The sequence below is a fragment of the Manis javanica genome, chromosome 7, assembly GCF_040802235.1.
Source record: "Manis javanica isolate MJ-LG chromosome 7, MJ_LKY, whole genome shotgun sequence".
Lineage (NCBI taxonomy): Eukaryota > Metazoa > Chordata > Mammalia > Pholidota > Manidae > Manis > Manis javanica.
In genome coordinates, this window is record NC_133162.1 from 25276277 (window position 1) to 25291424 (window position 15148).

At 37.4% G+C, this 15148-nt stretch overlaps 1 protein-coding gene across 4 annotated transcripts in view; it reads left to right on the top strand.

Moving 5' to 3' along the window:
- Positions 1-15148, top strand: part of ARL3 (ARF like GTPase 3) — a 31843-nt gene that overhangs the window by 198 nt on the left and 16497 nt on the right. For all 4 annotated transcript variants that reach the window (XM_037001261.2, XM_073240497.1, XM_037001263.2 and 1 more), the window contains exons 2-3: positions 5931-6074; positions 9190-9306. In XM_037001261.2, coding sequence (XP_036857156.1) covers positions 5931-6074; positions 9190-9306 — 261 coding nt within the window. The remainder of the gene's footprint in view (positions 1-5930; positions 6075-9189; positions 9307-15148) is intronic.

Sequence of the window (15148 nt, forward strand, 5' to 3'; positions counted from 1 at the left end):
GTTTCCAGGCCCAGGGCGGGGCACTGCGCTTAAAGCCGAGGAGGCAATGGAACGGCGCTCATTCTGCTGTCTGGGTCCTGGATCCGTTTCGGGGGATGGCGGGGAGCCCCGAGGGTGAATCCTGCAGGGAGACCTGGGCCTGGGGAGGAAGGCGGGGCTCGCGGCTGATCCACAGCTAGGGGAAGGGGCTGGAAGGGTGAGTGGCTGTTCCGGCGCGGAGCCCGGGCTCCACCATTACTGTGAGGGCAGGGAAGGGGGCGGGTCCGAGAGTCTCCGGGGGCAGCCTCCGCACGCAGGCTGACATCTTCATGGGGTATCGGCCTCCCAGCGCAGCAGGAGAGTGGGATCCGCCCGGGCAGTACCAGAAGCGGGGGAAGGGCCAACGCTGCCGTCTTTGAGGTCGCCCTGGCGGCACCAGGAGAGCCGGTAGCCTGGCTCTTCCTCGCGACGTGTGGGCCCCTTGGGAGAGGGGTGTAAATCCCGGGACACAAAGAGGAGCGGCTTGGAAGGCATACCTGGTGGATTTTACGCCGGCCGAGAGTCTGCGTTACGGCCGCGCTTCTGAAGTCCCGAGTTATTTATTTGCTGAGGGTTACGCAAGGTCTCGTTCGGTGCTTAATACATGTTAATGGAGGCAGATTTGCTGCACGGTCCTTACAATCTCCTTCAGAACCTGTTGGAACCTTCCTTTGCATATGACCGCACCAGAACCAAAGATTAAGATCTCAGTTTGGGTCTCCAAATTAAAAAAAGGGGGTGGGGGGATTAAAACTGGAGAGTGGCCGTCAATTGACTTTTCTGTTAGACCTAATCAAAGATTCCCCAGATTGTAAATTATGATGTATGAGATTTCTGTGCAGTTAGTTGGAGGGTATTAAAATGAAATTAAGTAGTTTTGAAGCTAGTCAAAGCAAAATTTATTTTAAAGCATTTAGAACAGGTTGATTTGCTTACTAACTGCAAAGTACCAGTGCTCAAACTTAGTTATGTCCCCGCCCCAACCTCACTCCCTTTTTGACTTTTAGAAATGTTGAACCATTTACACTGATGTATAAAGTAAGAAAGAGCTAGATGTCCAGGAGGAAAAAGTGCATATACTTTTGGTGATATTATCCAATGAGTAAATTTTTATAGGAAAATAATCTAAATTGATTTTACATTGTCAGATTGTTGCAGGAAGTAGAATTATTTGATCTGAAGTTGCCAATCACATTTCACACTTGGCTGCATTGCAGTTTTATTAACCTCAGGCTAAACAGATTTTTACATGTTTTCATCTTATTAATCATTTATACACGAGCTGTCCCTTTAAAGGCTAAGATTTCCTCAACAAATGAGTATAAACATAAATATTTACACAGAAAATAACTAGAATTGAAAAAGGCATGCCAAACCAGCAAGGAATGAGATGTCATAATAAATGAGAAATGCATGCGAGTTGGCTAACTTTTCCCAGTTTGTTTATCAATTAAGTGGACTGTAAATGTCATGATTGTTTAATTTATAATTATAGGCCACAATAAATAAAGTGCTGCTCATGTTTCCAGGTGCAAATTGACACTGTGTGCAACAAACTGACAGTGTATACCACACTGTTGTATACAACTCATGTATTCAGTGGTCAAGATAAATATTGTTTTTCTTTTTCTTTTTTTTCCTAAAGCGAACAATAAGAAATTAGGACAGACTATTCTGGATTCTTTATCTGGCTTACCAAATACATTTCTATCTCCAAAAGTATGAGCTATTCTTAGAACTGAAAGTAGAACATAATTTAAAGGGTCAGTGGTGTGATTAAGTGTGTCACTTCTGGTATCCCATGAGCCCCTCTGGTAACTGTACAACTGAAGAGCAGGTCCCAGGTTTTTACTTTTCTTTCAAAACCTTCAGCTGTAACTAATAAAATTTTTTAAAATTTGGGGTAGTGCAACAAAAGTCCTTTATTGGTTTCTCTGAACATTTAGGGTCAACTGTTTTACCGCTGCCTTATGATACCCAGTCCTTGGTGGAATACTAAGATGATAGTAATTTTAATGCATAACTAACTAATCACAGTTATCTAATAGATGACTCCTTCATTCAGGATTTATTTATGAAGCACTTTATACATATATGAACCTAGTGATAGTTATCCAGCATGTTCAACATTTGAAGATTATTTCCAACATTATGTGTTGTGGTAAGAAAATAGTGAAAAGTAAAAAAAATAAACACTGTTTTGGGTATCTACTATGCACTACGCTTTGCATTCATTACCTCTTTTAATAGCATTTTTCTTGAGATATAAATATTATTCCCATTTTCTAGATGAAACCGTGCCCATGGTTATACATATACGGAAGTTGAATATAAATTTACTAAATTCTAAAGCCCATAGTGTTCTTTTTGTTAGGACTCTCGTGAAGTGGTAACCCATGCTTCTTGAAGAGGTGCTCATATTTTGTTCCTCAGGAAACATGTATTTATTTGGTAGAGAGGAGGAGAAAGAAACAAGTTTGGGTGAGGTTCTCCATATCAAAGCTATAGAAGTTCCTAAAAATTAGTAAGGTCTCTGGGCAGCACCAATTTTTTTGTTATATTAAAGAGGTAAAAATAAATTAAAGTCAGTTCCATTTAAGCTAGTTATGGGAAGTGTATGTACTTGACAGTTGGCTTACTAATTTTAATGTTTAAATTTTAGCTGTTCCTCACAGCCACATACATTTTCCATATACCAACACATTCCTCTCTCCCCCTCTACCACCTCCATTTCTTTGAATGACCTAGTTTATATCATTTTAGGTCAGCGCACCATGCCTCTGCCAGTAGCTGAGTTTAAGCTTATTTTGAGGCAAATAAAATGTCTGTAGTCAGAGCACATCTATTCATTAATTTGCCTGTAGAGAAGTTTGTTTTAATGTTTTGTGGCTAAATCAACCACTTCTGTCCAGCAGGGTACAGATAACTTGTATACATACATACTGATAATACACAATATACAATTAACTGAAGTTCTGGTTTATAAATCCTACATAAAGATCATGTCTCTTTTGCTTACTGTTATACTTGGGGAATATTATGGGTATTTAATGATGAATGAATGAATGAATGAATGGATATTTTGACCAAAAAGACACTTTAAAAATTCATTTCCTTATATTTATAATACAAAACTCAGCCCTGTAATAAAATTAACTTCTAATGGCTATCTCCCTTCATCTGACATTTAAAATAAAGTACAAACATATATGGATAGAAACATAGATTAGACCTATTCTCTTCTCTTTCTTCCAGCCTCTTAAATCAGCTTACTTTGTACCTTTCAGGCAGAACCCTGATATCTATAAATATCCTCTTCCCTAGTTAGCAAACCTTGATAATCCTGTGTGTGATCCCCTGTACTCAGGGTTAATATATGCTGTATTGTATTTACATTTGTCTTCCCTAAACCATGCTTGAGATGCCATTTATCATTTTTCTGGTAGAAAATATTCACTGGACTTTCCATTTCTCTGTAATTTCACTTAAAGATGAAGCATGTGGAGTTACTGTTTCCTGATAAGGAAAATTACTCATTACAAATGTGCAAGCTTTGTTTTTTCATACCATTAGATTCATAAAGTTTAGCTATAGTTAGAATTGTTTCTTTCTCATCTATGCTTTGCTTCTCTCCTTTTAAGATAGTTAAAAATTATTTTTCTCAATTATTCAATTTCAGATAAAATGAGTGTGTAAAAAGCCTCAGCCTGCAGAAAGCAGTATTTTTACTTAACTTATTTTTTTTAAAGAGGAGAGACAATGAGGGAGTATAACAACAAAGCAAAACTGAAGCAACAAAACAGCAGCAAACTCAGAGATTCCAAGAAGGGAAGGGGTTGGGGAGGGCAGGTGGGGAGGGAGGGAGAAGGGGATTAAGGGGTATATGATTAGCACATGTAATGTACGTAGGTCACAGTATAGCTCAGAGAAGACAGTAGTGAATCTATAACATCTTACTATGCTGATGGACAGTGACTGTAGTGGGGTGGGGGTGGGGATTGATAATATGGGTGAATGTTGTAACCACAATGTTGCTCATGTGAAACCTTTATAAGATTGTATATCAATGATACCTTAATAAGAAAAAGGGGGAGACATGAGGAAAACCTTGAGACATTTCATTTTGAACCTTGAAAATAGTTTATAGGAAGCAGACTTATTATTTCTACACTAGCAAATAATGCTTGAGAATTTTACCTGTACTGCCACTTACTGTACATGTGACAAATTCCAGTTACTTTAGGATTTTACTGGAAGAGGTAATGAGGACATCTAATCAAGAGCTCAGAAGGAGTGGTACAATGTGTTTTCCCTGTTCTTCACCTTTTTATATCACCAGCCCCTGAGGATTTCAGAATTCTAATTTTAACCATTCTAAAAGGTGGTGTTATAAAGGAGTGATTGCAGTATAGCTAATAGAAGCCATGGAGACTTTTCATCATTATACTTTTAAAAAGAAATGGTGTCAAAGTAGTCAAGACCAGATAAGATAAAAACAAAAGAAAAAATGTCATGCCTTAATAAAAAAAGACCTGTGCATTTTTTGTTTGTTTATTTGAAGTCTGCTCAGTCACTTTTCCTCAGATCTTTTAGTTTAGAATTTGTTTTTCTGTCTTAAATTAAACCTTCCATTTTATTGCTTGAAGAAACTGAGGCATAGAGAAGTTAATGTGGTCCCCTAGCAAGTCAGTGCAAAAACAGCACTCATAGTGATAAAGAGTCTCTGAGGCAGAAAAGAATGCTTAATAATCAGGCATATTTGCATATCATTGTCCAAAGACTCAATTACTGAGAATTATTCCACAGAATTATTATTTGATGTTAGTGAAATTATTATTTGATGTTAGTTTGAATTATTGCTTGGTACAATGTGGATTTTAAAAAATAACCATTTTATATAATTCTAAGACTCAGCTTGAAGTAATTTCTGCTTGGGCTAGGAAGTGAGATTATATGCTCTTTAAACTATGGGATTCTTTGATTCTTGTTGTACCCATGCCTCACTGGAAAAAGACTGTCAGCTGCAGGACAGAACAAATGAACAAATAACTATCTTATAAGCTTTTTTTCTTATGTTAGCTAAAAAGCAACATGGTTAATTTCCATACATTAGAAAAATAATAAAAACAAGAAACAAATATTAGATTACCAGTCCAAAATACCCCAGTTACATTTTGATGCTTTTTGCTTCATGAGTGACTTTTACAATTCCCTAACTTCTCTATCAGATTCTTCATCTGAAAAACATAGATAATCTGTACTGTGCACCTATCATGTAAGGGTCATGTGAAAGATGATGATAGAGTATTTTGAGCAGTGAAATCTTAAATGTGAACTGAAATAGTCTTAAACAGAGAACCCAGACACAATTTTACACAAATCTTTTTGTACAGTATGTTGAACTCTTTCATTAACTTGGTTGGATAATTCTCTTTAATCAACAGCTGTTATCTGGTATCTGTCTAATAAGTGCCAGGCATTGCAGGAGACAGAAGGTAGAGTCCTTACCTGCAAGAAACTTCCCTCTAGTAAAGGAGAAAAATACAAAAATAAATTACATGCAGTCCTATATGATGAGTGCTCTACTCTAAGTATATATAAAGAGCTTTAAGAACTTGAGTTTGGTAGTAGTTTGTACTCCCAGGAAATTTAGGGTGACTACTAAGCTGGGTTAATAGGAGGAGAAGAAATAAGCCAGGCTAATTAAGTTGTTGAATTTACTAAAGTACTTCTGCCAAAACTTGGAAGGAAGAAATAAGTGGAAAAAATGACATTAAACTGGAGAATGATACTAATAGGTCTCTACAACCAGTAATTTTTTCAAAGAAGAGAAGATGTTCATTAGAACATATATCCAGTAATGTCAAAATCAGTGCTCTAAAAATAATATCTCTTTTTCATGGTTGTTCAAGGGCTTACTCTCAATTTTACGCAAATTGAAAAGTGCACCAGACCAGGAGGTAAGAATCCTTCTCCTGGGCTTGGACAATGCTGGCAAGACCACTCTCCTGAAGCAGCTCGCGTCTGAAGACATCAGCCACATCACGCCCACACAGGTGAGCACTGCCTCAGCTGTGGACGCTTGGATGACACAGGAAGATGGAAACAGCAATACGAAAGACAAAATGGGAAATACAGTTTTGTCCATTTCTAAGTTTTGTTTCTGAGAAAAGTTTATGCAATTTAAAAATAATCTCTAATTTCAAAAACATACCCAGAGAATTCATTCATATGAGGTACTTACTTATCAAATTCACAGAGACAGGAAGTAGAATAGTGATCACTTGGGACTGGGGGATTGTTTAATAGGCACAGAGTCATGTTGCAAGACGATGGGTGGAGGTGGTGCTGGCTTCACCACAGTGTATGTACTTAATGCCACTGAGCTGTGCACTTAAAATGGTGAAAATGGTAAATTTTATGTATATTATATAATTTAAAAAAGTAAATATTCATGATATGTATCAGTTCCCTCAGATTAAGTGATTGCTTTTTAAAATTAGCTTATCTTCTCTGATTAGGAAATTAATATATATATAAAATACAGAGAAAGTATAATGAAAAAAAACAGTACTGTGAGAAATACTACTGTTAATATTTTAGTGTGTATTTTTCAGACTTAATAATTATAAATATATATCAATTTTTTAAATAAAAAAGCAATTACCTATATTTTTTAATCCAGCCTCATTAACTTTCCTCTTTCCTAAGGCCAACAAACAAGTGAAGCATAAAGGATAAGGCAGCGGTGTTCCTCTTAGTGTAGAAGTTGAAAGACAAATCCTGATTGGCACAACCCCAGTAGGCTTGTTTAGACCTATAGGAAGTCCTGAGAAAATGTGACCTTTGGCCAAGTCTTTGGGTTTCCTAACTAGGGACAGCACAGCCCTGTGGGTCTTAGTCACTTTCGAGCGGTTGGACATTAGAGGTTTTAGCAAAACCGGAGTTACTTGGCATTTTATGTCACTGGACTGTGATAAGACCTTGGTGTGCAGTTTGAATGGCTGCACTGGTATGTGTACTTCATGCTCTTTAAGTCTTATTGATTCACAACTCTTTGCAGGAAAGTCATTCAACTGCTACCAAATGAGCAACTTTACAGCCTCTGAAAAAATTTAATGTATAGCCTAAGGAGGAGCAAATGACAGTAGTCTAGCCTAGAAGGGCTGAAAACATGTATTAGTGTGTCAAGATTTTTGCCAGAAAAAGAAGGGCTAGGTTTTTTTCTTTTAGTATTAGCAACATAGGCTGTATCTCTCAAGAACACAACTAAAATGAGGACTTCCCACTGTGAAGATGGGAATGAACTCTTACATTATGGGTCCAAAGTTCTAACTTTCAGGCTCTGTTTGATGTGTTTTGGTGACCCTGTTATTAGATTACATCAAGGTTTCATATTCTTGAAACAGATTTTTGTTATGTTTTTGTTTTATATTTTAAAAAGCAATAGATGTTTTTTGTAGTAAATTTAGGAAGTATAAATAAGTAGAATTGAGAAACTAGAAACCACCTATAATGCCCAGTTGGACATAACTACTGTTAACATTTAAGAATAATCCATTCACATTTTTTTTCGATGCATATATATGAGCATATTTAAAATAAATAAATATGACTTATAGAGAATATACTGCTTGATATTCACTTAAGAATAATGATGTATCTTGATCATCTTTCCATATTATTATATATATAAGTACTTAAGCAATGCACATCTCTAAATGCTTGTGCCCATTCATTATTATTTCCTAAAATAATTTCTTGGTAAATTTGTTGGGTCTCTGATGACTTACAGAATTTTAAGGCAATTGATACATATGGTCAGATTCCAGGATTTACTCTTACTTATTCCCTGCTTCATTTCAGAAGGATTTGATGTTACAGGGTTTGACATTTAATATTTTAGTTAAGTGAAGAATTTTTAAGCACACAAAATTGGTTTTGTCAGTGAGTCAGAGTGAAGCTGCCTTTTACAATAAGCTTAAGCCACTTCCCTGTAGAATCCTTAGCCTTCTAGTTTATTCAGCCACTGGTGTTTCAGAGGAGCTATAGCCAGCCTTGCCCCAGTTCTGCCACCTCAGCGGAGTTCAGGTGGCGGTGCTCCTGGACTGTTGCACGGTGCCTTATCCCTCTGTGCTAGGCAGTCATATTGGCAAGCTGCTGGATGAGGCAGTGCTTATGGATCCATTCCCCGACTCACTCACCTCCAGTTCATCTGGATGAAATGTCACTTCTGTGGTAGCAAGCTGTTGATTAGATTTTTCAAGTCCTGATTTCACTGTTCATTCATGCAAGATTTGTTTTTTGGATTCCTGCTGATGAAATAAATGCCTTCTCTCTGCACCCCAAAGGTCTTATTAATCCGTTTCTCTGCACACTAACTCCCAGCTCACAATTCTGCCTGCCCCTGATTTGCTCACCTTCCTCAAAGTTCCACCTTGAGTCACTGTCCTGAAAACAAATACTTTCTTTTCAAGTTCTTCAGAGATGCCTATTAAAGAGCAGTTTCGAATGCCTATTTGTTTTCATCAGTGCCTGCAACTGAGGGCTAGACTTCAAAGCTAGAACATGCTGTTTCCACAGGCCCTGCCTTCCTCACTGAGCTGATACTCCAGTTACAAACCAACCTCCCTGTAGTGTCCTGAGTTCAGCTCCTTCCTTTTCCTAATTAATCCATGGGAGGAAATCTTGGAAATTTTGAGCTGCTCTTAAGTAACCTAGTCTTCCAGATTTGTAGCTCTTTAAATTTAGAATTTGTCCTGTCCTGTTGAGAATTCAGGTTCTTGTTCTGTTTTTTATTAGTTATATCTAATGTCCCATTAAATTTTACCATCCCGAGGACTCATCGGGGGGAGTGGTCTGTGTTGATTATAAGAGCTATTCTCAAAGCAGTGTGTCCTCAGCAGATGTGTGTGTGTGTGTGTACACTCATTATAGAAAGCATCATGTTAGCCATGACATTATTAACACTGACTCCATAACCTGAATGAAGTAAGCAGCATGTATAAATACATTTCCTTCTTCCCTAGTACATCAAACTTTTCAGCATTACCAGTGTCACATCCGGCAAAGTATGTCATAATTAATAAATAACATGGCTGTTAAATGTAGCTTTGTCAGAATTATGACCTAAAAGTTTAATAAAACTTGGTGCTTTTGCCTCTGTTTCAGGGTTTTAACATCAAAAGTGTACAATCACAAGGTTTTAAACTGAACGTATGGGACATTGGTGGACAGAGGAAAATCAGACCATACTGGAGGAATTATTTTGAAAATACTGATATTCTTGTAAGTATTCCTACTGATGCACTAACTCATAGTCCTTTCTGCCATGTGTTAGAAACATTAACATGTAGTGTTCTTTCTTGTCAGTAATTCCATTGCCATAACATTAGTCACTATGAATGTAGGGCTAGCAAAAGGCTACTGATTGTAAGGGAGAAAAATCTTTGTAGGACTTGTGTAAGGTATTTTACTTTTGCCTAGTAGCAATGTGCCCACACCCACTTTGGCAGAATATTTATTGATTACCATAGTGATTTGAACAGCAGAAGGGAAGTTGGAAGATGCCACCGACTCCATTATCCCAAGGAGATCAATAAATCAAGTGCATCCCAAGAAAGCAACCAAGATATTGAAAGTCCTGGCAACAATGGTGTATATGGTTAAAAGACCTGATGGTGTTCTTCCTAGAAAAGCAAATGCTTGGAACTATCTTCAGTTGCTTCAAGAACCTTCTTAAGTCAGAGAGATTAGCCTCATCATGAACAGTTGTAGAGGACTGGGTGAGGAGTAGTTGGGGGCATGTGAGGTGGTAGAGTTTAACTCAGAATGAGGATGAAGTTCCCTATCATTTTAACTGTCCAGAAGTAGAAGCCACCATGCACTGGGGATGCCCTGGCTCAGGCAGCATTTGTTCAGGATGAGACTGAGACTTCAGTGCCCAGCTCACTGTTACATTCTCCAGGACCACTATTTCAGAATTCTTGGGGAGTTCACTGTCTGCATACAGTGGTCCCCCTTTCCCTGCAGTTTTGTGTTCCATGGTTTCACTTACCTATGGTCAGCTGGCCTGGAAACAGGTGATACTCCTGACATAGCGTCAGAAGGTCATAGTAGCCTAAGGCTACATCACAATGCCTGTGTCATTCACCTCACTTCATCTCATCACGTAGGCATTTTTATCATCTCATCATCACAAGAATAAGATTTTGAGAGACAGCGAGACCATAATTTTATTACAGTATATTGTTAGAATTGTTATGTTTTATTATTAGTTGTTGTTAATCTCCCAACCTCCAAATGTTGGGAGTGCCCGAGTTCAGGCCTGTGCTTTTTCTTCTCTAAGTCACTGCTTTGGCGACCTTATCCAATCCCAAGGTGAATCCTGGTGAATCCCAAACTTATTATCTCCAACTGAGAACTCTTCCTGGAACTTTGCTGCCTATTTGACCTCTCCACTTCAGTGGCTACTTAAGTCGCCTGAACTGCAACACACCCAAAACCAAATTCCTGTCTTCATCTCTCCCTGCCCAAACCTGCCCTTCCTACCATCTGCTCAGTAAATGGCAGTTCCGTTCATCCAGAAGCACTGGAGTCATCCTTGGCTCCTTTTCCTCTCATACCCCACATCCAGCCCAAATCCTGTCAATTCTGCCTTCAAAATATTTCTAGAATCAGGCCACTTCTTTCCATGTCCACTGCTGCTGTGCTTTGATTGTTGCAGTATCATCCTAACTAGTCTCCTTACTTCTGCCTTGCTTCCCTGAGCTCTCTTTGCAACACTATAGCATAGGATCCTTATGAAATATAAGCTTCCCATCTCAGAATAAAAGTCAAAGTTCTTTAGTGATCTAAAGGGCCTTCTCCCTTTTGGCTTTTCTTGCCCATCTTCCTCATCTCTCCTCTCTCTGACTTGGTGCCAGCCACACCAGCCTGCTTGCTGTTCCTGGAACTCTGGCATGCTCCCTCCCTTGTCATTGCTGCTTACAGTGCCAGCAGTTTTTTTTCCTTATATCCTCATGGCTTAGCCTCTCACCTCCTTCAGATCTTCGCTCACATGTCCCTTACCACTGAGACTTTCTGATTACTGTATTTGGAACTGGGACTCCTCTCCCCACCCTTCTGACACTTCGATTGTCCCTGCTTGATCTTCTTTTTTTTCCTACTTCCATCAGACCTGTCAGGACCTATCACTATCAGACATACTTTTATTTTTATCTTTAGAGTTACAGAACTTCTAAATTCTCTTCCAGCTCTGAGATTCTGTGATTCTGTACCACTGTGATCAAGTCCAAAGGGCTTGTTAATTCCTTCTATAAAATGGGTAGAGCAATTACTTCATGGTGGTGGAGGAGGGGTTTTGAAAAGTAGTGAACTCATTCACTCTCCACAATCCTTAAATGGAGAATAATACCAAAATATAAAATTGTGCTATCATGAAATCAGTTAACACATTTGAGATACTGAGATGAGTGTCCCACAGGTTTATCTTGTTTCTGGCCCTCAGTGAAGGTAAGTTCCTATATATTCCTGGTGCCAGGTTGAAGATTTAAATGGATGAGAATAAAAAGATGAGACACATGCATCCATCAGTTTATCCATCTAGTCAATCAGTTATTCTTCCAAAATGTATTATATACTGTCTGGGAGGATAGAAGAGAAATGTCAGAGGAAAAAAAACGTTTCCATTTAAAATAGAAAGAAACTTCTTTTGTAATCTTAAATAATGTGTCCATTCTTAAAATAAAATTTTTTAATTTTAGAAATTTTCAAATGTATGCAAAGATCAAGAAAGTAGTATAATGAAACCCCAGATACCTACCTACCCATTACCCAGCTTCCTTAAGTTTTGGCAATCTTGTTTCATCTCTCCTACCACCACTTTTTTTTAAAGTATTTTAAAGCAAATCCAAGAAAGCTACTATATTATTTCACTCACAAAAAACTGGAATGTAAATTTGAAAGATCAGTCTCTCAGTTGTGATATGAAACTACATATTAGAAAGCCTGACCATTAAAAGTCTTTCAAATCTCAAAAGCTAACAAAGTAGCTCCTTGAACTAATAAGTGATTATAGCAAATTTGCAGGATACGGGCCAATATACAAAAATCAGTTGCTTTCCGGTGGAGAAAGACAAGTACCAAATAATTTCACTCATGTGTGGAGTATAAGAACAAAGGAAAACTGAAGGAACAAAACAGCAGCAGAATCACAGAACCCAAGAATGGACTAACAGTTACCAAAGGGAAAGGGACTGGGGAGGATGGGAGGGAAGAGAGGGACAAGGGCGGAGAAAAAGAAATGGAGCATTACGATTAGCATGTATAGTGTGGGGGGGTACGGGGAGGGCTGTGCAACACAGAGAAGACAAGTAGTGATTTTACGCTGATGGACAGTGACTGTGAAGGGGTATGTTGGGGGGGACTTGGTGAAGGGGGGAGCCTAGTAAACATAATGTTCTTCATGTAATTGTAGATTGATGAAACCAAAATAAAAATAAAATCAAATAATAAAATAAAATAAAATATAATATAATATAATAAAATAAAATAATAAAATAAAAAAAATAAAATAAAATAAAATAAAATAAAATAAAATAATAAATACAGTTGCTTTCCTATATACCTGCAATGAACAATTGGAATTTTAAATGAAAAGCAAAATATCATTTATATTAGCACCCCCAAAAAAGAAATACTTAAGGATAAATCTAACAAAATATGTACATAATCTATATGAAGAAAACTAATAAAAGAAACCAAAGAAGATAGAAATAAATGGGGAGGTACTTCCTGTTAATGGATTGGAAGGCTCAATATTGTTATGGTGTCAGTTCTTCCCAACTTGATCTATAGGTTATATAGACCAACTATAGATTCAGTGTAATCCCAGTCAAAATTCTAGCAAGTTTTTTTGTGGATATTGACAAACCAATTCTAAAGTTCACATGGAAAGGCAAAAGATACACAATAGCCAGCACACTACTAAAGAAGAACAGAGTTGGAGGACTGATACTACCTGATTTCAAGACTTTATAAAGCTACAGTAATCAAGAGAGCATTTATTGGAGAAACAATAAACAAATTAATCAATGGAACAGGATAGTAAGCACAAAAGTAGGCTATGCTTCTACTGATCTTTGACAAAGGTGCTGAACAGTTCAACAGAGGAAGGATAGTCTTCAACAAATGGTTCCAGAGCAATGGGATATTCATATGTCAAAAAATAATAATGTGGACACAGTTCTTAGCCTGTTAACAAAAATTAACTCAAAATGGGTCTTAGACCTAAATGTAAAAACCTAAAACTATAAAATTTCCAGGAGGTAATATAGGAGAAAAATCTAGGTGACCTTGAGTTTGACAGTGAGGTTTTAGATAAAACACCAAAAGCATGTCATGAAAGAAAAAAAATTGTAAGTTGGACTTCATTAGAATTTATAACTTCTGCTTTAAGGAAGAGTCTATTAAGAGAATGATGATGAGCCACAAAGAACTCTTAAAACTCAACAATAAAACAAACAACCTAATTAAAAATGGGCAAAAGATCTGAACAGACAACTCACCAGAGAAGATACACATATAAGCATGTGAAAATTCAACTTTGTATGCCATCAGGAAATTGCAAGTTAAAACAACAGCGAAATGCACTACATACTACCTACTAGAATAGCTAAAATCCAAAAAAACTGACAATACCAAATGCTGACAAGGATATAGAGCAATAGGAATTCCTATCCATTGCTGTTGGCAATGAAAAATGGCATAACCACTTTAGAAAACAGTTTTCAGTTTCTTACAAAGTTAAACACACATGCTATGTGATCCAGCAATCACTCTTCAAGGTATCTACCCTATTAGTTGAAAACTTATGTCCAAATAAAATCCTTCACACCAGTATTTATATAGCAGCTTTATTCATAACTACCAAAAATTTAAAGCAACCAAAATGTCTTTCAGTAGGTGAATGAATAAACTGTTACATCCATATAGTAGAACATTAGTCAGTGATAAAAAAAAAATGAGCTATGAACCCACAAAAAGACATGGAAGCTCTTTCCCCCATCTTGGAGTTTGTGGAGGCCTGCTGAGAACAGGACTTCTAAACCAACTTATATGTCTGGAAGGCTATGGTCCAAGGCCATTTTTGCTGGCTATAAGCCGGGTCTCCAGAACCAGAGGGAGCACACAGCTCTTCTTAAAATTCGAGGTGTTTATGCTCAAGATGAAACTGAATTCTGTCTAGGCAAGAGATGGGCTTATGTATACCAAAGTAGAGGACAGCACAGTGACTCCTGCTGGCAAACCAAACAAAACCAGAGTAATCTGGGGAAGGTAACTCACGCTCATGGAAACATGGTGGCATGTTTCATGCCAAATTCCAAAGCAGACTCCATGTGATGCTGTACCCTTCAAGGATTTAAATTTACTGAAAAGTAAATAAATAAAGGTGAATTTGGAAAATAAAAAAGACATGGAAGAACATTAAATGCATGTTGCTAAGTGAAAGTCAATTTGAAAGGGATACATACTCTATGTGTCCAACTATGTAACATTTTTTTTTAAAGACAAACTATACAAATTAGTAAAACTGTGTATAAAAGATTCATGGTTGTCAGAGAAGTAGTGATTCAACAGCATCTTACTATGCTGATGGACAGTGACTGTAATGGGGTGTGTGGGGGGGACTTGGTGAAAGGGGAAGCCTTATAAACATAATGTTCTTCATGTAATTGTAGATTAATGATACCAAAATAAAAAAAATAATAATAAAATAATAAAAAGATAAAAAGACTTAAGTTCACAACCTAAGTGTCCATCAGTAGATGAGTGGATAAAGAAGATGTGGTACATATACACAATGGAATATTATTCAGCCATAAGAAGAAAATAAATCCTACCATTTGCAACAACATGGATGGAGCTAGAGGGTATTATGCTCAGTGAAATAAACCAGGCAGAGAAAGACAAGCACCAAATGATTTCACTCATATGTGGGGTATATATAAGAACAAAGCAAAAACTGAAGAAATAAAACAGCAGCAGACTCACAGAACTCAAGAATGGACTAACAGTTACCAAAGGGAAAGGGACTGGGGAGGATGAGTGGGTAGGGAGGGGATAAGGG